The 23,363-nt window shown below is 40.8% G+C and overlaps 1 protein-coding gene across 1 annotated transcript in view; it reads left to right on the top strand.

The window, feature by feature from the left end:
• LOC128356929 (arf-GAP with coiled-coil, ANK repeat and PH domain-containing protein 3-like) overlaps positions 1–23,363 on the top strand; it is an 89,299-nt gene that overhangs the window by 21,348 nt on the left and 44,588 nt on the right. The window contains exons 2-4 of the mRNA XM_053317116.1: positions 15,804–15,861; positions 22,137–22,256; positions 22,876–22,929. Of these exons, the coding sequence (XP_053173091.1) occupies positions 15,804–15,861; positions 22,137–22,256; positions 22,876–22,929 (232 nt within the window). The remainder of the gene's footprint in view (positions 1–15,803; positions 15,862–22,136; positions 22,257–22,875; positions 22,930–23,363) is intronic.

Raw genomic sequence — 23,363 nt, 5'->3', positions numbered from 1 at the left:
ACTGTGTGTGCCATCGCTCGTTGCTAACTGATCTCTGTAATCTCCGGCGCTGCGGTCGTAGTGCACAGCAGCACAGACTGGGGATGTATTAGCAGCTAATGCAACTCTAACCACAAAGCTCCACAGGCTTTCAGGAACATGGAGGATGTGTGGAAAACGAATAAAGGCACAAATTAAAGTCACAGTTTTAAGAGTGTACTGATACGGCTTATGTGACACTGTGAGATGTCAGTTACAGTGTCTGTAGTAGGGCTGCAACTAGTGATCAGTTTGATTATTGAATACTCTTTCGATTAGTTTCCAGATGGATCGATTGCTCACGTAGTCTGTAATATGTCAGCAATGTGTGAAAAATGTCCAACACAAAATCTCAGAGCCTCGAGTAACTTTCTAAAAATGTTTTCTTTTGTCCAAGTAACGGATAATGTATTGTTGTAGAAGAAAATCAAACCCAGAAATCAGTCAATTTTTGCCATTTTTTGCTTTAAAATGATTATTTGATTGTCAAAATAGTTGCCCATTAATGTTTTGTCTATCAACTAATTGATCAATTGACCAATCGAGTAATCGTTGCAGCTGAACTTACAAGCTACTGATGTTTTTCAGCGAATTTCCATCATAACAGGTGCTTAAGTTATCAACATTTTTAACAAATCGGTAAAAATGATATTATATTTTTTCTTATCAACTGATTCTTCTTTTGGTAAATGAAATATCATAAAATACAGAATCCAGAAGGTCAGGTCTTTAAATGTCTCGTTTTGTCCTTTCAGTAGCTCAAAAACCAGAAGGTAATAATATCAAAGTAGCAAATCCTCACTTTCAAGAAGCTGAAAAGGTGTCAGTTTTGATCAATAATTCACTTAAATGGTAATTAATAAAAATAATGAGTAATCATCTGTCAAACGACTGCTTGATTAAACACTTTGGGGTCTTAATTGACTTGTTGTTTTAGCGCAATTAAAGAAAATTACATTTATCAGACCAGGAATGACACTTTCTAAATCACTACTATGATATCATATAATATGCTTTTTATATCTATACCAAAATATCCTATTTATTCAAATATTAAATCACACAATATATATTCAAAAGTATATATCACATTATATATACTTTGTAATGTCAAGATTGTGATACACCTCATGTGATCACCAAGTCAAATCTGCTTGAAGGTGTCAATTAAAAAAACAGGAAATGGTATCACAATATCATTATCATTAATTATATGTAACAACTATGTTGTAACGTTGCCTAACTCTGTTTAACATTTAGTTAAAGCTGCAGAAAAGATCATTTTTAGGCATCATGTTGTCTATAAAATGGGGAAAATGTGTATAAAATGAAAATTGCTCATTATAATTTACATTATAAAGAGATGACATACATATATATTCTTTTTATTTCCACATCAAGCAAAGAATAGCAGCAAATATTTCACACTTGAGCAGCTACAACCAGTTAATTGATTGAAAAACTGCAGATTAATTCTCGAGCAGGAAGATCAACAGTCAATCATTTGAGGAAGAAGGTGAAGCCCCCCCCCCCACCCCACCCCCCCACCCCCCCTCTTAGGTTGAATAAGAAGTGAAGCTGCTTTTAGCCTCTTTAAGTCTTTTATAAGACCGTCTTCAGCCCTGAAATCTATCCAGCTGTCTGACTACAGAATGAAAGGCGATATTGTGCAGAAGACGTCTGTTCCAAAGCTGACCCGTCGTTAAAGCTTTGAAATATTAATGGAAAGGCTGACACAGGAAAAGAAAACGCTGGCGGATCCAACTGTGATGCAGCAGGAGAGAAACGTTCTGCCACATAATGGGCATTAGGGGTTATAATTGTGGATCTCAGGCATGTGCTTTGACACGTCTTTTTTCCTTGGGTCATGTTAAATCTATCTGTCTGTGAGTAGAAGCTAAAATGAGATAATCCAGATGTTTTGCCGTTCATCCGCCGCATAAATCCCAAAGCCAAGAGAGTTTAAAAATGGAAATATTTTCATTATTTTAGACATCAAATAAAAAAAAACATCTAATGAGATGAGAAAGAATGCAGCAATGCTTATTTGCATATTTTCCTTTCTGAAGAAGCCTTTTTATCATTGAGTGATTGTTCTTTTCACTCTAATTAACTCGTTACTCAGTGTTTCTGAACCGTCCTCTTGTTCTCTTGGTGGATCTGGATGTGGGTCTGGATTTGGTGACTGCTTTTGAATTTGAACAGGCTGGATTTTGAAAAAGAAAAAAAAAAGAGCGGGAAATGCCTCCTCAGCTGTTGCTCTTGGTCTCTCTCACTGACACGTTATTCTGTGGCTGTGAAGCAAACCGGAGAGACATGCACTGTGTTTTTTTTTTTTTTTTTTTTCTTGGCAGGCTAACCCAGTTTTTGTCTGTGCCTGGAGTGTGATCAGACGGGGGCTGACGAGGGCAGCTGCTGGCTCCTCAGGGGTCAGCTCACTCCCACATGGTTGCTGCAGGGTCAAGACTTAGGAGGACTCAAGAGTTTTGGCAGCCAGTGTTTACTGTTTGTGTGCTTGAATGGTGCTTAAGGTGTGCTGGAGACTTCACAACTTCAGGTGAATGTGTCAAATGAATCGGTTTTCATATACTTTTTAGCCACGTTAGCAGCTTGAGAGATGGGAGTCGGTTGGTCCGTCACTTTGCTCCAGACTGAAATATCTCAACAACTATTTGATGGATTGCCTTGAAATTTTGTACAGACATTCACGGAGCCTGGAGAAGTAATCCTGATGACTTCGGTGATCCCCCTGAGTTTTCCTCTAGTGCCACCATGAGGTTTAACATTTGGATGCTTTGAAATTTGGCTCAGACGTTCATGTTCCCGCCAGGACAAATAAAAACTGAAATAACTTTGATCTCCTGACTTTGTCCCTATTGTGCCATCATCAAGTCAGATCTAAATACCTGCAAAACTAATGACATTCCCATCAGCCTCAGCTGTACTTTGTGTTAAGGGTTAATTAGCATGTTAACAAGCTAATCTAAGATGGTTAGCATGCATAACTTTGTTATACGTCATTGTCATTGTGAGGATGTTAGCATGCTGCCGTAGCATCAAGCTCAAAACACTTCTGTAGCCTTACAGAGACTGCTATCAGTTGGTTTTGTGTTCATAATTTAAAGATCTACAGTATTCAAAATTTTTATAAATTCACATATTCCTTTTCTGGCCTGCAGTTGGATAAGAAGATCAATACCACTGCTTACTGTCGGCCTGCTATTATTGCTAAAGCTCCCTTATTAACACTTTGTATTGGTTTTAAAAATGTAAAAACAACATTTAGTGACACTTATAGGTGTTGGTAGGTAGATGGAGCCAGGCTAGCAGTTTCCCCCTGGTTCTAGTCTTTATGCTAAGCTAATAAGCCAACAGGCCGCTGGCTGTAGCTTTATATTGAACAGACAATGCAGAATTAATCTGTCATCTAAATCACTGGAAGCAAATAAGTGAATCTTTCAAAATGTTGAACTTATTCCTGTAACTTAATAGTTTTTCACTCTACATTGTGAAACAATCTGTACAACAAGTCGTGTTGAAATAAAACGAGATTTTCATCGCTGGACTTTTTCCTTTGGACGTCTCAAAGAACAACCCTGGCAGCAGTTTTTGCAGGAATCAGCTTGGCTGCAGACGTCTTCTTTGATTTGAGTGTTTCAGCTGAAGAATGTCTCTCTGTTCTCGTTCTCTTGGTGTGCACATTTAGAAGATGGACTTCATCTGCTCAGATTAAACGGGAATGTTATCCCCAGCTCAGGGACTGCCTGCCTGGCTGCTTTACTGCCTGTGAACCGTTGGTCGTTGGACAGCGCCAGAACTATTGTCTCTCGCCAAGGGAGGGTCAGAAAATATGCACACATGTTGTTCAAGGTCCAACAGTCTGATACAGGAGGCTGAAACAGCAGAGAGAATATTTGATTATAATTGAAAGCTTTTCTTTCTGCAGCTGATAAACAAGAAAATGTCCTTCCTTAAAGGGATATCCAACAGATTTAACATATGAAGACCAGCTTACTCATACTACTCTGCCTGTGAAAACACTTTTATAAGGTCTGCTGTGACCTTTTTAAGAGTACATAACCATGATCATGCCTCTCTTTGCATCTCTTTTCATAAGCTGACTATATGCCAAATGGTTTGTTACACAGAACGATCCCAGAAGTTTTCCTTGGAAGTTGTTTGGAAAAAGAGGGCAGGCAATATTTGGCAGGTGATTGGATGAACCATCTGTCTATCATCGTCTGTCATGCTCTTATCTTAGGATACAGCTGGATTCACAAGATCAAACGAGGCTTCTCATAAAACACTGATTGGACTAACATAAGCGCATAACTTCAAGCCTGACGAGGTGGATTCTCACGTGATCTCGTGATGCCTCGCAAAGTAACCCTTTTCGGGCTTGGAGGCTAAAACGTAAAAATAATACAGGCTGCATGTTTCTAACAATAGAAAGTCAACAAACTGGGCATATGGAGATGTGTGAGTGGCATAATGGGAAATATAGGATCCAGCGTTTTTACGTCATACTATAGACACTAAAAGTCAGAATATTTTGGCCTCTGCTGCATCCTTGGACCCTAAATGTGTATTTTGTGAGATAGCCGAAGCGACGTCGAAAACGCTGTTGAGTAGATCTTTAAAGTTGTGTTTGGTTTTTGAAAAGTGTGGCCCTGTAATTTAAAAGCAAACCCTTAAAAAGCCCTTAAAAACTCTCAAAGCTGGCTTCTATAACTGATTCACGATGATCAAAAACTGACAAATCAACTGACTGTCTCTTGTTTATGATGCCAAATGAGACCAGAAAACTGAACAAGCGGTGTAGCTCTACTCAAAATCCCTTTTAACATAAATGATTTTAAAAATTACTTGAATACTATATTGGCCCTAATAATAAATGCAGGATAATAACAAGTCATACAGTCCTCCTCTGACATGATTTAGAGTTATCATGACCACAGCTACATATTATTAGTCTGTAAAACCAGTCGTAACATTTATTTATCATTCATTTTTCTGATTTTCTTTTAATTACCTTTGGTTTTACTGGGCAGTTAAAGTGTCTCGAAAAAATCTGAGTGTCATTTCAATGTAGAAAATTATGGGGGAGACTCTGAACATTTGTAATTTTTGGCATGCAAGTGGTCATATATAAAGTTATTTAACACTAGCATTAATCAGTCAGTCCTCTCAGGTATTTAAAAACCTCACCAGATAAGCATGCGATAGATTTATTTTAAGGGTTACGTCTGTTTGTAGCTTGAGTGGGTAACTTGTTTTTTCCTTTTTACACCAAATGTGTTTTTGATTCTGTTTTATTTTAGTATTTTTTTGGGGCTTTTTTTTTTTTTTTTTTTTACATTTTATTTTAAGGAGTAAACTGAGACACATCGAGCCCTCAGGCTGTTCAGTCTCTCAGGATTTATGTGCTGTGGTCTGCAGCATACAGACGAGCACCACACAGTTAACCCACGAGCGTGTAGGGAGGGAGAGCTGGCAGGGGTGTGGCAGGGACAGATGAGGAAGAGGAGGAGGAGGAGGAGGAGGTGGAGGTGGTGTAGGGAGCAGACAGGCAAAAGTTCACCCACAGCAGGCAGATTTGGTCTTCTTAGGTTGAGAGCTCTACCCGCCGCCAGACTAGATATCTCCTTCAGTTAAAAAAATACCAGGAGTGTTGGTTTTGGAGAGGTCGCTGTGCAGTCAGGAGGAGAGAGGAGTAAGTATCATCAGCCAGACTCTGCAAAGTCAGACCTCTTTTACCTCTCACCTTTTTCGATTTTCCCCTCTCCTTTCTGGATGAGAGATGTTCTGATGAAGCTCAGCTGGGCTCCACATGTAGATCCGGCAAGTTATTCTGACACCCTAAACCAGTTTGTGCCTCGGGGAATTCCTTACAGAGAAGCCACAGCAAGCACATGCTGTATGTTTTCACAGTTTCAGTCTCGTGCTGTCAGGTATAAGGGTAGACTCCTTGGTTGACTTCAGGCTGTGATTGTGACAAATGTGGCACAGATTTAGGGAGTGCTGGGTCACATGTGGCTCACCTGGTGTTGCATCTGGGATGTCTGGCCTTCGTTCTCGCTCTGAGATGATGAGGGAAAAAAAGAAAGAAAGATGACCAGCCTGCATTAATTTAATCAAAACCTTACAGTGACATAACTTCAGGAAGTCACTCCACCCCGGACAAGAAATCACTCCAGCACATTAACCCAAATAAGAAACACAATTTTACATATTTAAGGCATTAAACAAATTAGATGTAACCCTTTTCTCTCTTTTTCCAGTCTTTATGCTAAGCTAATCTAACAGACTGCCAGCTATAGACTTTTTTTATCATACAGATATCAGACATCAGTGTGGTATGGCTCCTCTTATTCTAAAGATGCGTATTTAAAACCTGTAGTTAGTTTGCTCTGGTCTGAATCAGTGGATGAGCTGGTAAATCTGATGTGTCATTGCTTCCGTTTCTTTTCACTCAAGAAAAAAAAATCCAAAATGAATCACTATAAAAGCCATGTGGGAACATTCCCGTCATTCATTAGTTAGTTATATCTGGTGTGGGAGGAAGAATGTAAACACAAGACGAAGGTCTAATCTGCTTAAATATCTTAACATGCAACTTGCGTTAGTCCAGGTCGGATCTCGGTTTACTCTCACTGTTTATTTCTCTCGTCTGCATCCCAGTAAATCAAATCATTCCTGCCTATCGGAGCCATTTAGTTCAAGCTTGCAGAGTTACTAGTCCTATAGTAGTTGGGTCAGATCACATTCCCACCACAAGCAAACTCGTTCCAGAGTTCGTTTGGGACAAAATCGAGACCACTTCCACTAACAACGGTCTTTTTTAAATGGTTTTGATCCAAACTTGTGTACGACCGCTGTGTCAGATCTGCCCAAATGAATCATAAAAAGTGGGGAGAAATGATTCAACAAGACTAAACAACGAAGGTTTGAAAACACCCTATAACACTCATCAAGAAAGCGAATAAGTCTACAGTACTTCCCAAATTGCCGAACTGTTCCTTTAAAGCATCATCTCTGTTTCTGCCGCTTCATTCTGCTTCAACAATCTCCTGATGCATAACAGCAAAGACCAAGAAGAAAGAAAAAAAACAACAAACAGACTAATCTCTTTGTACAGGAGATGTTTGTTATTCTAATCTGAACTCGCTGCGGAGTCTGAACGAGTGAAATGCGAGTGAGTGACTAAAATGCCGGAAAACATTGTTGCTGAAAATATGAAGCGTGCACACATACTGTATCTATTTTGAGACACCCTGTCCAATCTAATTTGTATTTTATAGGTTTCTCATTGCATGCAGAAACAAAACTGTGCAGAATTAGCCAAATAGATTAATTTCACACTGTTGGAGTTCTGCTATTTTAGCCTGTTTGATTAACTGTAGACTCAATGTGTCTAAATCTCACATACATTATGCTTCTGTTGGTTCTTTTACAGTCCTCCTGCTCTTGGCCTGCATGAGCCTCCGTCCTTGTCTGTGATTTATGAAGCATCCCATTGTCGTGGGAGAGGGTACACACACATGCCCTTCTGCTAAAATAGACCCAGTTTTTTTAGGCTTTTCCAAGAGGACAGACTCGGTCAGGTGGCGGTTAGGCCAGTCACTGTCAATTTAGTCACCGCTTCGCTGAGAGGCCCCAAGGGGAGTTTGGGGTTTTGGCATTCATCCTGGCAGTGTTAGCCGGCACAACGTCGGCCACACGCTCGGATATTTTAGAGCATGTTTGATTTCTGTAAAGAGAATTCTTCATTTTTTTATCTCTCCCGAACTGACAGTTTGATTTAATTTGTATCTGCTTCATGTAAGATATTTAAAACATTATTATCAATGACCACATGATCTTTTCTGCATGTAAAATTCAATTAAATTCAGTTCAGTGACTTTATTGTCATTGCACAGCAGTACAACGACATTGTGAATCCCCAGTGGCTGATAATACATAGAAACAATAGCATACAATGAGACATATAAAAGACACTGGATAAAAAAGAGATTATAAAAATGGCAGTAAAAACTATAGGTGGCAGTAATATAGATGCAGTAATAAGTAGTTGCAGACTTTATTACATACCCAGCATATTCAAGGTACATACACATTTTCTTTTACACTAAATCGAGAGAATCAAATTCAGTTTGCAGCTCTGCACGTTATATTCACTGATGGCTAAAACAGCAGGGATTAAATTCATGAAATCCTTTTGTGTATCAGTTTTTTTCTTCATTACTGAGTTAAGTTTGATCTAGAAGATCCACTGAAAAGGGCTAAAAAAAAAAGCATCTCACAAATTCCCAAGATCCCAAATTAACATCTTCACATGTCTTGTTTCGTCCAATTCACTTTCAAATTGCTTAAAATCAATTAATCACATGACAACATTGTTACAGATTCATTTCCTGTAGACTGATATCGATTTAGTGGTTTGGAGTCTCATATGAAAGAATGTGACCTCGCAGGTTTGTAGGTCTCGTCCTCTCCTGAACTCGACACCAGACCGTCTTTACAGACGTGGCAGAGATCAGACACACGAGGCCCCTGTGAGGAAATACTTCTGGTGGGAGTGTTGGTGGTCTCCGTATTGAGTCCGCTGAATGAGTGGGTGGGCTGCGGGGAAGGGGGGGCGTCTGTCTGCGAGGGTAGATGAACGTTACCGTAGAAACGGGGCTTGGTGAATGGTTGCCGCTCAGCTGTTTGGCTACAAGTATTTGGCACAGTAGGCAATCAGAGGTGGGGGGGGGGGGTTTGCGGACTATACTCCACTTGTAGAAGAGCCAGTCAAGCCTTAATATACACACACTGGCATAACTGATGCGAGCACCTGTCCTGAGCCATACATGTTAACCCTGTGATGGATCCCATATGTTTACTACATGCATCTGAATGTATGCATTACAGCAACATTCAGGCCTCTAGCATGTTGTAATCGAAGCATAAATGAGTAATTATTGCTGCAGCAGACACGTCATTTCTGTGGATCCATTAGTAGAGAAGTGTGCCGAGGAGGGTTTGAGGTTAATGCGGCGACACCAGCTCGCACTTATTACAGTCTGGTGCAGAAATGTGAGCAGTGTTTACAGAGTGGCTGAGCTCTCCTCTTTCAGGACAGAGAGTATGAGGAACATCTCTAAGCTTTCAAGTGGAAATAAAATCCCGGGGCTTATGAAACAATAGTGGTGGGCTTTGAACACATGTTGGAGAGGGTATTACTGGAGACATTTGAACTCCATCTGCACCTTAAACGTATTAGAATTGGGTTACCGCAGATTATGGGGCATTGTAGTTCTGAAATTATTAGTATGATGATGCAAATGTGATGCCAACTTGATGAGTGGAGGGCACACGTTCAAAGTAAGGTGTTTAAGAGCTAGTGCCATCTTGACCCTGCATTAGTCGGTACCTCCAGGATTTTTCAGAATGCTTGATTTTGGAGTGGCGTTTTTGCGATACGATTTGTAGTGTTAGAAGGAAAATAATGCATCTTTTAAAAAGCTACAACCAAATAGGCAATGACTTCCTTTGATTAAAAAAGAACATATTGCATATCACCAGGTGGGGAGTTCCGGTCCTCTGAAATGAGGCCAACGCGGAAGTAACTTAGAGCTGCATTCTATCAAAAGGCCTCCAGGGGGCGACCGTTTTGGTGTCAAAAGGACTTCCGTCTCTATACAAGTCAATGGAGAATTCACCAACTTCTCACTTGATTTCTAACCTCAGTAAACGTTTTCAAAATGTGTTTATGGTCTCAATCGCTAGTTTAAAGCCTTCTTCAATGCATTATGATGTTCATTTGTGAAATTTTGGCCTCCCTGATTTTATATTTGACGATAAAGCAGGGTATGCATTAGGGTGTGGCTACGTCCTGATTGACAGGTTGATTGACCAATGTCCTCGAGATCCAGCCCTTGCAACCTTCCCGCTCCGCCCATGGCCCCGCCTCATGCCCATATAAATAGAATCTGTGTTTTTATTTTTCCCAGCATGCACCTGAAATTTTCAAGATGGCGCTGCCTGGATTCGAAACTATTGGCTTCCGAGCAGCAGTCCACAAACCAATGGGTGACGTCACAGATGTTACGTCCATTTCTTTTATACAGTCTATGATTGCATATCACAGAAACAACTATACTTCAGTGTTTATTCTTTCATTTATTCCCTAAACATGAGAACCATGGGCATAAAGTTACTCTACTTAAACTCTACTTAAGTTCTACTTATAAGCCTTTTTTAAATAAACTTTAACTTTAAAATTAGCACCAAATGAAATGAGTCAGTAATGCCATTCAAATATAGTGTAATTTCCAAAGTGTCCATGTTTATGTTTGAGTTAGATTGTTTCCATCTTAGCCGTCTGAACAACGCATCAACTTCTGACTAACTGAATGCAAACTTCATTCGGGAACATTTGGGAATTGTTTATCAGAGTCAGTTATTTTTGTTGGCAGGTGAGATTCTTCCATCTTCCACCTGAATCGTGCCTAAAAACCTTGCTGAATGCGTGCAATGTGCTGTGATGATGATGTTACCTCAACAGAAAATGTGACAAATGGTCCGAATCACAGGCGGTCTGTTGATTTGGCCATTTCATGCATAAAAGTTGCAGTAATTTAGCAAAACTGCAAACTCCTCTGCAAGATTTCTGGAATTTGCATTAAATTATTGTGATTGAAATTTCCTGGAGGGACTGATTAGTTCATGTTGTGGTCTAGAGGAGAGAAGAGGAAGAGGAGGAGGAGGAGAGCTGGGCAGGGTTATTAGGAGCTCAGCTGTTGTTCAATGTAGCTAAAGGGAATATGCTCCAGGAGCCCCCCTCCCACCCCTTTCACCCCTTATCCACCCTTTCCTCCAGTTAGCCATTCAACCCTGCAATCCAGCCTCAATTAGGACACTAAAGCAATCAATATTATAACAAAATGCTGCCATTTCTCCAGACAGGAAGTTGCTTTGTCACAATGGGGCCCTCAGACAGACAGGGCCGCCCCTGTCTCCAACCTTCTGGCCCCCCCCCCTCCTCCCGTTCCCTCTTTAGCCTCCCAAATCTTCCAAAGTGATGAAACCTTCAGTGGTGGGTTTTGAATTAATGTGAGATTAAAGATACTGGAGAGTGTAGAAAAGAGCAAACAGCAGATTGATATCAAACAGTCTCCTGATTGCTGAGGATCACTTGAAGCTCGCCTCCAGTCTGCTCTACAGCTGTTCTCATTTTGAATGCTGGCACACAGACGAGAGCGCTCTGACACCAACACATTACTCGCTGGGTAACTCGCTCTCCCCCAGCGGGGCCGCTGTCAGTAGGTTCAATTGCCGTGCCCCAGCTGGCGTACACTTTGGGATTGGTTTGGGAGTCGGGTTTGTATTTTAGGGGTCACTACCTAGACCCAGCGCTGGTTCCGTCCTCAGCATCCCACCTGCTCATCCTCCATCCAAGCCCACCAGGCTGCTCTGCCTCGATTCACCCTCCAAAAACACAACCCTCCGAGGCATCTGTGCCCAGCTGCATCTCTCCCGGCTACCAGCTTCTCACACAGCAGCCAAGCCACACTTACTGGAATAATGGAAACGTTTCACTATGAGGTGAAAGTCATAGTTGACACACCAGCATGGACAAAATGTTATTTTCAAAAAGACTACAGCCTAGTATTGTGTGAAACCCATAAAGATGTGAGGTGGCTCCTAATTTAAAGAGAAATAGAGGTGTTTTGGGACTTTGGGCCAGTAAATAGCACCTCAGCCGCTCTCCTGGACGCTCCGTCAGCATGTCACTAGCCAGAAACCGCCAAAGCTGCAGCTTACTCAGCACAAACTCAGTGTTTATGTTTTAACACCACTACTTAACTGCACTGTTCCATGTCAGAAAAAAATATCCCAGACTAATCCTGCACACTAATAGGCATGAAACTGCAATCTGCTTTGATAAGTAACAAACTTATTGTGCCGTTGCCATTAAGAGCAACTATCGACTGGTGTGTAAATCAGTGCAGATTTGCAGTTCTGGTGTTTAACGGTCTCCCAATGAGGTTTTAATGGTGTGAAGACTGTCATCTCCTGTCACAGTAGCCTTGTTGTGAGTCGTGTTATTATCTACTTAGCTTCTCTGCTCCCTGCGGTGTGAATAAGGGGTCAACTCACAAGCACATCAGGGACCGCTGCGGCCCACTTAGGAGATGGTTGCCGTGGCTACGGGCCCAGGGCACTGTGTGCATCCATTATGGGAGGCCTGTGCAGTGAGACAGGGCAGTGGGGGTTACAGCCTGGAGCATTGGGGTGGTAGTTGGGGGGGGGGGGGGGTGGGGTGGGGGTTTAGGGGGAGCAGCTGTCTTGCGAGTTGGCGCCCGCACATCTGGAACAGCTAGCTGGGCTGTCACCATGTTGAGCCACACTGGTTCAGTTATCTTTAGAGCAGCACTCTGCAGGAGAAGCATGGCTGAATCTACAGTGTCGTCTCCAGCCTTCACTGACTGCTGACGTTAATATTTTTAAACTGACACAACTAAGATTTTATAATTAGTGTCATCAGTCAGTTCTCTTTGAAATTCAACCTTTTTATTGTGACACAATTAAATGTTTCAGTGTTCATCCCACGCTTTATGGTGAGGTGGAAATGCCTCTGATACCTAATTTTCACAAACATGTGACTTTTAACTGACATGAAGATGCTTTAGGTTGGTTTAACGCAGGGTTATAAAGCACTAAAACACTGGTACCTAACCTTTGACCTGTGACCCTTTACAGACACCTGATGCTTACTAGCCACCCACTGTGTGTGAATGATGAGTCGAATAGCAATTTTTAAGGAAAAAGACGGTAAAACTGGTTGTAGCCTCTGAATTATGAATATATTTTCTGGTTTCTTAAGTCTTCACCGATATTAGATTGATTATCACTGGATTATTGACTGCTGGTCGAGACAGAATAAGACATTTGAGGACGTCTTCTTGTGCTTTGGGAAACACCATTTACATTTTTCATTTTATAGACCGACAAGAAAATACTCTACAGATTAATCGATAGTGAAAGTGATCTTTAACTGCGCTGTAGTATGAACTGTGAGCAGTTTAACCAAAGAGTGTTAGATTGTTTAATTAGAATAGTTTTTAAAATATTTAATAAGTAGACAAGAGAAAAGGGAAAGAGAGAAGCTGAAAAATCCCAGGAAAAACAACATTTTGTGTTGCAGGAATGTTTTTTCTTCTTCTTTCCTGTCTTGTTAATCATCTCATGAACCCTCAGATGATTCTTGCAGCCCGTTGGGGCGTTTCCACTCCCAGGCTCAGAGCCACTGCACTTCATTTGTTGAGCTTTAGGGCTCAGCTGTCCAACAGCATTGTATTCATGAGCTTATTGGTTGAATAAAACAACAATTGACCCCAAACAACAACTATGTAAATAGAGCAATGTTAAAAATATGATGTGAATTTGATCTGCCACAAAACTCTGCACATAGACAAAGTGTGTCTTTGAGGAGGGGATCTTGAGTTAATTAATTGTTTACTGTGATGAATTACCTCTTTTAAAGCATGTCTGCAGTTTCTGTAAGATGATATTCAACCACAATAAAATAAAATCAAAGCAGGAAGATCACATGTAAATACTGATGGCATTAATCATCCTTTATTAAACCAAGAAAACCTCATTGAGACTAAAAATCTCTTTGTCAAGTGTCCTATCAAAGACAGACCGCAGGTTAAAAACACACAAACCCAACATTATGGTCTATTAAATAATGATTATATTTCAGAACATATGCATCACAGCCTCTTTCCAATTTAAACTGGTCAATTGTGAACTGTGTTGGTCACATGTAGACATTTAAAACAACATATGGCATTTCAAGATCAGTCTTGCTGCTGCAGCTGAAAAGCGTTAGAAGGAACGAGCCTCCTGAAAAGCGAGCGCTCGCTAAGCTCTGCATTATCGCATGAAAAAAAAGTGCAGTTTCAAAAATGACATCAGCAATGAAAACAGCTTTGCTCACTGCAGGATTAACCCTGGGTGTGGTTGGCTGAAGGCCGTTCACCAGGAGATCACATGAGGTTACAACAACACACGTCCACATGTGGAATAATATGTATTGATTATTTAGGTAATGTATGTTTCCATGCGGCATGAATCGGAGCTTTTGACAGATATTTCCTCTCTGGAGTATTATCCCCCCGCTTCACTCCCTCTGCTCCATATAAAAGGAGATGGTGAGAGGAAAGGCTGTGGGGGTGGAGAGGAGTATGAGAGCAGCACGTGCCATCCTTCGTCCTTTGAGCTCTCCGCAGCCTGGCCAAGCAGGCTAATCCACCCAAGGCCAGAGAGAACGAGATCAGGCAGAGATACAAGTTTTATATCCTGCCAGCCGTGGCCGATATATGCCACAGATGCTCTCGTCACAGACCTGCTGTGTATGTGGCACTGTGTCTTGTAACACAATCCCCTTGATGCCAAATTGAGAACTAGCTTTTAATGGGACATATCATGCTTTTTGTGATTTTTCTGTCATTTTTATGCAGTTACAATGTTGGATGTCCAAGTTAAACATGCTCAAATGCCTCCTTCTAAGTCAAAATCCAGAGCTTCAACCTGCTCTAAATATTTCATTTACAGTGTTTCCTCTATTTCCTCCTTGTTGCGCTGCATTGTCCACTTGCATTTTTCAGATCGGATCAGGACGTATATGAGAAGTTTTATATTTTATATTTAGAGTAAAGAATACGACAGTTTTTTTTACATAGCTTTTTGGCTCTAATCAATCAGAACAGAGTGGGCATCTTAGAAGTAGGGCCTTAACCTTCCTGTCATCCTCCCGGGTCAAATTGACCCTGTTTGTTTTGACTGTTCCTTCCTTCCTTCCTTCCTTCCTTCCTTCCTTCCCTCCTTCCCCCCTTCCTCCCTTCCTTCCTTGACTCGAGGACAACAGGAGGGTTAAAGAGACAGGAGCTAAAACGACCTGTTACAAACAGAGGCTGAACAGAGGAGCTGCATAAAGAGTCAGTATAAGATAAAGAGTAAAGATTAGGATTCTTCACATTGTAACTCATGCAAATACACACCAGACTATAAATATAGACCTGGAAATGTGCATGCTATGTCCTCTTTATGTGCATTTTGGGAAAAAAGCGAACTGATCAGATGACAGACTGGCAATAGATCTTATTTATACTCCAGTTAAACCATGAGCTCCCTCAGTGCAGCAGAAGCAGATAATCAACAGAAATTAACTCATCAAGATGGTGCCTTCAGATCTGCTCGTAATCCACAAACTTAATATTTACATCAGTTGTGGAGAAGTTGGGGAGTGGTGTTTTTAAGGGCTACATCATGCAGCTGGGTATAAATCACACCTCTCCCAGCAGCGGCCGGGGCTCCAGATGCAATTGGGTGTGGTATTAGTGGTGGTGGTGTTGACAGTCGGGGGTAGGTGGATTGGGGTTTATTTGGGATGAGCCAGCCCAGTCGTGTTCCCCCCCCCCTTCACTGTGTAGACACTTTTTCTTGTCACTTTGTTTTATGCCGAGCTGAACTGCTCCCAGGGCGGCGTCTCACTCCCTCACTTAAGCCAACCAAAATTCTCGCCCTGTTGCTGCTCCAACATGTCTGGGTTTGGCTCCACCGAGCTCCATCTGTCACTCACAGATTATGGCACACCGTCATGCTTTCTGAGAACGTGGGAAATCAAAAGCAGACTGGAGGGTGGCTGTTTTCCAAGGAGATGAATTACCTTAATGGAATTTATTTCAGCCATTCACTAACACTCAGGCATTCTTTCTCTTTTTGTTTTTCAGGGCAAATATCGATGAGGTGGAGACTGAGGTGGTGGAGATTGAGGCAAAACTAGATAAGGTAAGAGATTTGATACTTTATCAGTCAGTCCATCTGGTTGCATGTTTTCTGAAGCAGAAAATGTTTTTTTTAGCAGTTCTTTGTGTGTGTCAAAATATGAAAAAAGGTCAATTAACACTGAACACAGAGCAGAGAAGTGTTGATATGCTGATAAAACTTTCAGGCGGCCTGTCACACCCTGATCGGTCATGCAACAGCCGGTGTTTGCAACGATGTCCCTCCAGGGCCTGTTCTTCTTGCTGGCGTGCCACATGTTAGTAAACACTGTCAAAACCGATCAGCTGATAATCCGACACTTTGATGCTGTATAGACTCGCAAGTTCTTCAGTGTCTTCGCTCATTTAGACTGAGGACAATCACCCAGGTTTCATTGTTGATTCTGGGTGGAAACAATTACAGAGTTTATTTTTTAAAAGAAACATGAATTGCAGAACCAATCCAAAAGTCTTTAGTGTGGCCTTTCATATTGGGGCGGTGACATGCAGTTCACTACCGAGGAGAAAGAAGGGGGGGCATCATTTTTCCAGTAAGGCGTGTCCGCTGACAAAATGTAAGGGGTTGTAGGTTTGTTAGAGGCCATTCTCACCACATTTCAAACAACTATGGTGAATTTTTAAAAAACCTCAGACTTCAATTGGCAGAGATCTCCGATTGTCTGGTATCGTGAGACTAGATTTAGAGTATGGCTTAACAGTGAAAGTGATGCTGGTTGACGATTAAATGTTCAACTCTCGAAAGTGTCAGAGAAGCCAAATCAGTGCATATTCTTAAGAGCATCTTAAAACTCACTTCTTTTCTTTGTCTTTTCTAGTTTTTATTTTATGTATTTCCCCTATTCATCTTCCTATAAAGCACTTTGTAACTTCCATGCTAACCCTCCTGTTGGAAGGAAGGGAGGAAGAAGGAAGGATGGAAGGGAGGAAGAAGGAAGGAAGAAGGAAGGAACGGAGGGAGGAAGGAAGGAAGGGAGGAAGAAGGAAGGAAGGGAGGGAGGACGGAAGGGAGGATGGAAGAAGGAAGGAAAGAAAGGGAGGGAAGAGGAAGAAGGGAAAGAAGGACAGAGGAAAGAAGGAAAGGAGGAAGGTAGGGGGCAGGAAAGAAAGAGAGAAGGAGGAAGGGAGGGAAGGAAGGAAGGAAGGAAGGAAGGAAGGGGGATAGAGGAAAGAAAGAAGGAAAGAGAGAGGAAGAAAAGAAAGAGAGAAGGATGGAGGGAGGAAGGAAAGAAGGAACAGTCAAAACAGACGGGGTCAATTTGACCCAGGAGGACGACACGAAGGTTGAATTAAGGTTGCTTGCTTTTTTGCGACTAAATTGCACCAAGAAATAAAGCCAATTCAAGAGTAATATATCAAACAACATACCATTAAGGCTGACATCTTTGGCAAAGACCTTCTCCATTTATAGTATATTCAACCATGCCAGTCAGTGTTGTTTCTACATGCTTGTTTTTCTTGCCCTACAAGCAGTCAGTTGAGATCGGGCCAAATGGCATGTGCCTTTATGTGTGCCAAATTGAAATGGCTGTGAAATCACACCCGTTTACCACAAGTCTGTGCCAGTCTGTGATTTAGAGCCCACCTGAAGGCAAAACTACCGCTGTGTGACATCACTGAGCGAGATGTGCCCCGAAGTCCAACATGCCTGAACATTTAAAGTGCAGAACGGCAATGATGATGGGTTTGCAGTAGCAGTGCAACACACAGTATCGCCTCCAGAAGGATGGATTTATTTTACACATGCTGATACATCACAGCTCAATATTACAGACAAGAAAACCTGTTAAATGATTCAGGTGTTAATAAGACGGGTGTCAGCTAATCTCAGACCTCTTAATTACCACCTAGAGGATCCATTTTTTGAGGAGTCTTGAAAATGAAGCTCATTATTTATGTATATTGTATATTTGATTAGCATGTTGTAGTGTTAAAGGTGACTGGTTGTAACATGCAGCTAATTTATAGCATTTATAGCACAGTGTGTAGAAGGGCAGGGCAATAATCAAAACCGACATTTAGAAACTCTAATAGACTTAATCTTGCTCATGTCAATTAATCGTGGTGTTCGCTGTTGCCATGACAGCAAAGGTTGCATACCTTTAAGGAATTTGAAAACTTGTCTCCAGTGATCATTTTAACCCAAACCATGATCTTTACATAGTTCATATCAAGTCAACTAGACATTAACCACAGCTTCCTTCCGCTTTTCCTTTCTTCCTTCCTCCCTCCTTCTCTCTTTCGTTCCTTCCTCCCTCTTTCCTCCCTTCCTTCTGTACTCCCTTCCTCCCTCCCTCCATCCCTCCTTCTTTCCTTCCCTCCTTTCCTCTGTCCTTCTTTCCTGTCCTCCCTTCCTTCCTCTTTTCCTTTCTCCCTCCCTCCTACCTTCCTTCTTCCTCCCTTCCTTCCTCCATCTTTCCTTCCTTCATTTTAACCCAAACCATGATCTTTACATAGTTCTAATCAAGTAAACTAGACATTAACCACAGCGTCACACCTTAAAACATCATTATTTTCACTCTCTAAAGATACTCATGTGTGAGGGCTAATTTATAGCATTTATAGCATAGTGTGTTATATAGCATTTCTTGGCTTGAATATGAATGGTCATAGCGGTGTAAATAGACTTATTAATACATTTAAACTCTGAGATTCTGCTCCTTTGTGTGTTTAACAAGCCTCATTTAAGTCTTAAAAGTCCAACAGTAAATATATAAATATGTTAAAGTGGGGAAAAGAGGTCTTTAAACAATACTTTTATGACCAGACAGACAAAACATTTGCTATGAATAAAAAAAAGTCAGCTTTTGTACCTTTATACTCCAAATAATTTCAGTGTAGTTTCATTCCAATGTGAGGACACTGTGCATAAAATACACAACATTTTATTGAATTAGGAGTGTGTATCTCTGCCAGTGAGTTGATACAGTGGTGGAAATACATCATTGACTGCAAATACTGAGGATGATCTGCACATATTGATATTTATTTCTAGCATTATTTTTTTTCCTACAGCACATTGTGCACCTCAACATGACCCCTAACACACTTTTGCCTCCACTTCTAAGCATACTTTAACTATGAGTGCGATTTGGAGATAATTGCATTTAACTTGCAGGTTTCCTACACTGATCCTTTCCCACTACGGTTGTTATATTGGATGAAAAATTACCAAAAAGGAGGAATGTGGGAATGTTCTGTCACACTATATCTTGTTGCTACAGAAATTAGTCACAGCTTTGGCATCATATACAGCTGCTTAACTCCCAGCCTCACCTCACTCTGCAGGGCCCGATCTCACAGCGCTAACATTGCTAACCTCCTCTTAAGGCGGCAGTGTGGACTCATTTTAGACGGCATTATTTCACTTCCTGTTGAAGTCCAGCGCAGGTTTGTTTTAAACACAACATGGCAACAGAGTAAGACTGGGACATTAGACTGCATCATTCTGCCTTTCTAACCATCCAGTTTGCCTGTAATGAGGCAGCCAGATGTTTCGTCTGTAATGCTCATGTCACAGGTCCATCTGTTCCCTTTTGACATTGAATTACAGTATGTGTCAGCGAGAGACCGGCATTAGTCAGTTCTTTTCTTACTGCCATCAGTGCTGGAAACCTCGACTGTGGTTCATATTCCTGTCAAAAGTGATCCATGAATATTCAATATTCCATAATCAAACTGTCTACCTCCTCCATTCCCTTAAGACAGGCCTCTTATGTCCATCAAACGACTGGAAAGATGGCCACTTATGCTTTTATATACACTTACCTCACCTAACCCTGACCTCTAAATTTGATAATGTGCAGTTTAGCGATCTCTCCATAGTGTTTTCTGTACTGTGGGAGCGATTCTAATCTAATATAGCTGCAGAGTTTAAAATTAGCTCATGAAAATGGCATGCTAAACAATGCTAAACAATGCTAAGCTAATTGTGGTAGAGATGCAAGGATTAGTCAAGTAGTCGATCGACAGCAAATGTAGTCATCATTTTTATTCGCTTTTAAATATCAGCATCTCTAGTTTCAGCTTCTTAAATGAATATTATATAATACAAATTAATATTCTCTTTAATTATCACTGATAAGTAAAATCAGTATCTTTAGATTTTTTACTGTTTTCTGGGACAAAACAAGATATTTAAGGACAGCTCTCCTTTTTTTTTAACCATTTTTCGACATTTTACAGATCAAACGACTCAATTAATTCAAGAAAATGTGCAATAGATGAATTGATAATGAATTGAACTGTTAGTTGTAGCTCTAAATTGTAGTTCTAGCTTACCATACGGATACGAAAATGATATCAATCTTCTTATTTTAGGACAAAACAAGACATTTAAGGATGTCTTGGACTTTTTTTTAAAACCATTTTGCCGACATTTTATAGATCAAACGACTCAATTAATTCAAGAAAATATGCAACAGATGAATTAATAATGAATTTAATTGTTAGTTGCAGCTCTAAATTGTGTTTCTAGCTCACAGTAAAGACATGAGAGTGATATCAATCTTCTCATCTAGCTAGCTCTCTGTAGGAAAGTAAAGAATCCTACTTCTTAAAAAATATCTCACTATTCCTTTAAAGAAGAGGGCAGAAGAGTTCAGCCTCATGTCTGGTTAGCAGCTGGGAGGAAATGAAGATGAAGGGTGCTGAAAAACAGAAAGTCTGGCGTTAGAACACAGAGTGAAAAAAATAAGAAATGATTTTTTTTCCCCTCTCATGAAAGTCGAAGCAAAACAACACAAGACCTAATGACAAATGTTGCTGACAGTGGCAGAGAAAATGTACATTGTGGTGTGTTACCCGGCGGCAACTGTTACACTCTGTGGTCGAGATACAAAAATCTTACACAAAACATACATGTCGAATTATCAGTGTCTGGTCTCAATTCTCCATTCCTGGATAACATTAAACCTCTGTGGCTTTTACATGCTAAAGTCACAGGCTAACATATGGACCCCACATGAGACACTCTACGTTACCTCGGGCGATAACCAGACAACGGGGCATCGTCGTGGTCCGTGTGTGTGACAACGTGCTGAAAACAGAAGAAAGTGTGGCCTGCATGGAAGCCAACGTTTGACTGTTTCTTTTATGAGCATATGATGTTTTTCAGCCGTAAAAGTCACTGCCTTCCAGCGCTGATAGTACTTCAGAAGTAAAATCACACGGTCACATGGAGCCTCTGATCTCAGCCAGCCTTTCCCCATATGACAAGATAATATGACCTTAAAGGATAGGTCCGCTATTTTTTTTTAAAAGTCGGTCTTAAAGGCAACATACAGCTGCATATATCAACAGTGCTATAATGGCTGTAATCATTCCTCCTGTTCATACTGGCTATTTAAAGATTCCCTTAAAGTGTGCTTCTTAGTGTAACTGATGGAGGCCAAAATCCATTAATTTAGTGCAAAAATGCATTTAGAAGTTTATCTGAAGCTAATATGAGGCTTCAGCAGTCTGAGTTAGTCCATTTAAAGTGGATATCTGCCACATTTAGTCTTTTTAGCATCAAATTCCCTCTTTGTGTTTCCCTGTTGAGCTGTGATGGAAGTATAGGAACAAAAAGAGGGACTTTAGCACTAAAAAGACTTATCTATCTACTTGATTTGACTCATTTGGACGAAGATGGAGCTTCATATTAGATTCAGATAAACTATTAAATATATTGGAAGTAGATTATGAAGGGATCTTCTCATCGCCAGTATGAACAGGATGAATGGTTGTTATATGAAAAAACAATATATTTCAGTATTCATTTAGGCACTTAAATATTTAAATAAATGAATAATAAATATGAGTAATGGGGGATGAAATCCACACAGTAATTTTGAAGCCTATATGAGGATCAGCAGTCTGAGTTAGTTATCAAGTAGATATATTTCAACATTACAGTCTTTTTAGCTTCAAATTCCCTCTTTGTGTTTCCTCGGACAGTGTGTCCCTGTTGAGCTGTGGTGGAAGAAACAAAAAGAGGAATTTTGACACTAAAACACTGTAACGTTGAAAGATATCTACTTGATTTGACACATTTGGAAGGTTGAATCCTAATATTAGCTTCAGATAAACTTTTAAATACATTTTTGCACAGAAGGAGCCTTGTGGATTTTTCCCCCCCTTCACTTAAATTGTAAGTAAATTATAAAGCTATCTTCTAATGGTCAGTATGAACAGGAGGAATGATTCCAGCACACATGACTACTCTGTTTTAAGCCAGAATTTCAACTGACTTGAATGCGATGTGTCGATGAAAGCTCTCGATTCTGTCTCTCATCTCCACAGCTGGTGAAGCTATGCAGTGGGATGATTGAAGCAGGGAAGGCCTATGTCAGCGCCAACAAGCTCTTCGTCAACGGCATCCGGGATCTGTCTCAGCAGTGCAAGAAGGATGAAATGATCTCGGTGAGGTTCTTGAGTGTCTGTTTGAAACATTATAGGCTTTTTATTGTGGTTTTTATTGTCTTCACTTGTAATCATTTTCTGTCATTTGGTGGATAGTATTGTTATAGTTAACTGTCTCCAGGGAGGCAGACTTTCCTCATGTTTGTGTGTGTGTGTGTGAGTGAGTGAGTAAACCTGATTACTAACAGATTAGTAAGTGAGGATCCCAACAGGCCTGGAAAACTTACTTCTGGCAGCGGCGGTAGCGTCTCCGTCTCCGTCTCCGCAGCTTTGGACCTAGTTTCATTGCTACTGACATTAAGTACTATTAAAAGCCGTCTTGGCTCCGACGGTATGACTAATTGAGAGTTTCTTATTAAAGTCTTGTTCATATTTGTAGTTTCCATTGTAAAAAAAGAACTGAATCAGCCCTGCAATTATAGTTCCCTTTCCTGTACAAGGTTCAAGGGAAAAAAGGCTGCTCGAGCACAAAAGTACACCTCAGTGACATTAACCAGCTTTTACTTAATTTTAGCACTGCAGATCTTTTCATTTCCTCCCATTTAGTATTCAATACAGTAGCAGTTATGAGTATATTTCATTATTTTATCGAGGTTAAATGTTGTGTTTGTGCTTGCAGGAGTGCCTGGAAAAGTGCGGGGAAAGCCTCCAGGAAATCATCAACTACCACATGGTGAGTCCGCTCCACAGTCTGTCCTCCATATGCTCCACATACAGTAGATTGAGACGGACCAGCTCAGTGATATCATCCCATCTTTGAAATGCTGACATTAACTGGCATTTAAGGACTCGCAAGGGTCTTGTATGTATCCCTCCCCCCTTCAGTACAGTACCAAGGGTCAGTCTGAGCCGTGTTTGAACTGACGTGGGTTCACACATCATTAAATGTGCCGTGCTGTTGTGGCGTGACTGTCGGTGATGTAGCTGTCCGTCAGAGCTGTGTCACATCTTACACATGTACATGCACACAGGACACAAAAAGACACTTCCTCTCTCTTTCTCAGATGGCTTTATATATTAGAAGAATGCTTCATATTGTATTGTACATTAAAGACTGTTCCACATACTAACAATGCATCTTTTTATCAGGGGATTATAAGTTGTATA

Source organism: Scomber japonicus, chromosome 4 (assembly GCF_027409825.1).
Source record: "Scomber japonicus isolate fScoJap1 chromosome 4, fScoJap1.pri, whole genome shotgun sequence".
Lineage (NCBI taxonomy): Eukaryota > Metazoa > Chordata > Actinopteri > Scombriformes > Scombridae > Scomber > Scomber japonicus.
Note: the sequence above shows the minus strand (reverse complement) of the source record. Positions and strands in the feature narration are given on the sequence as shown.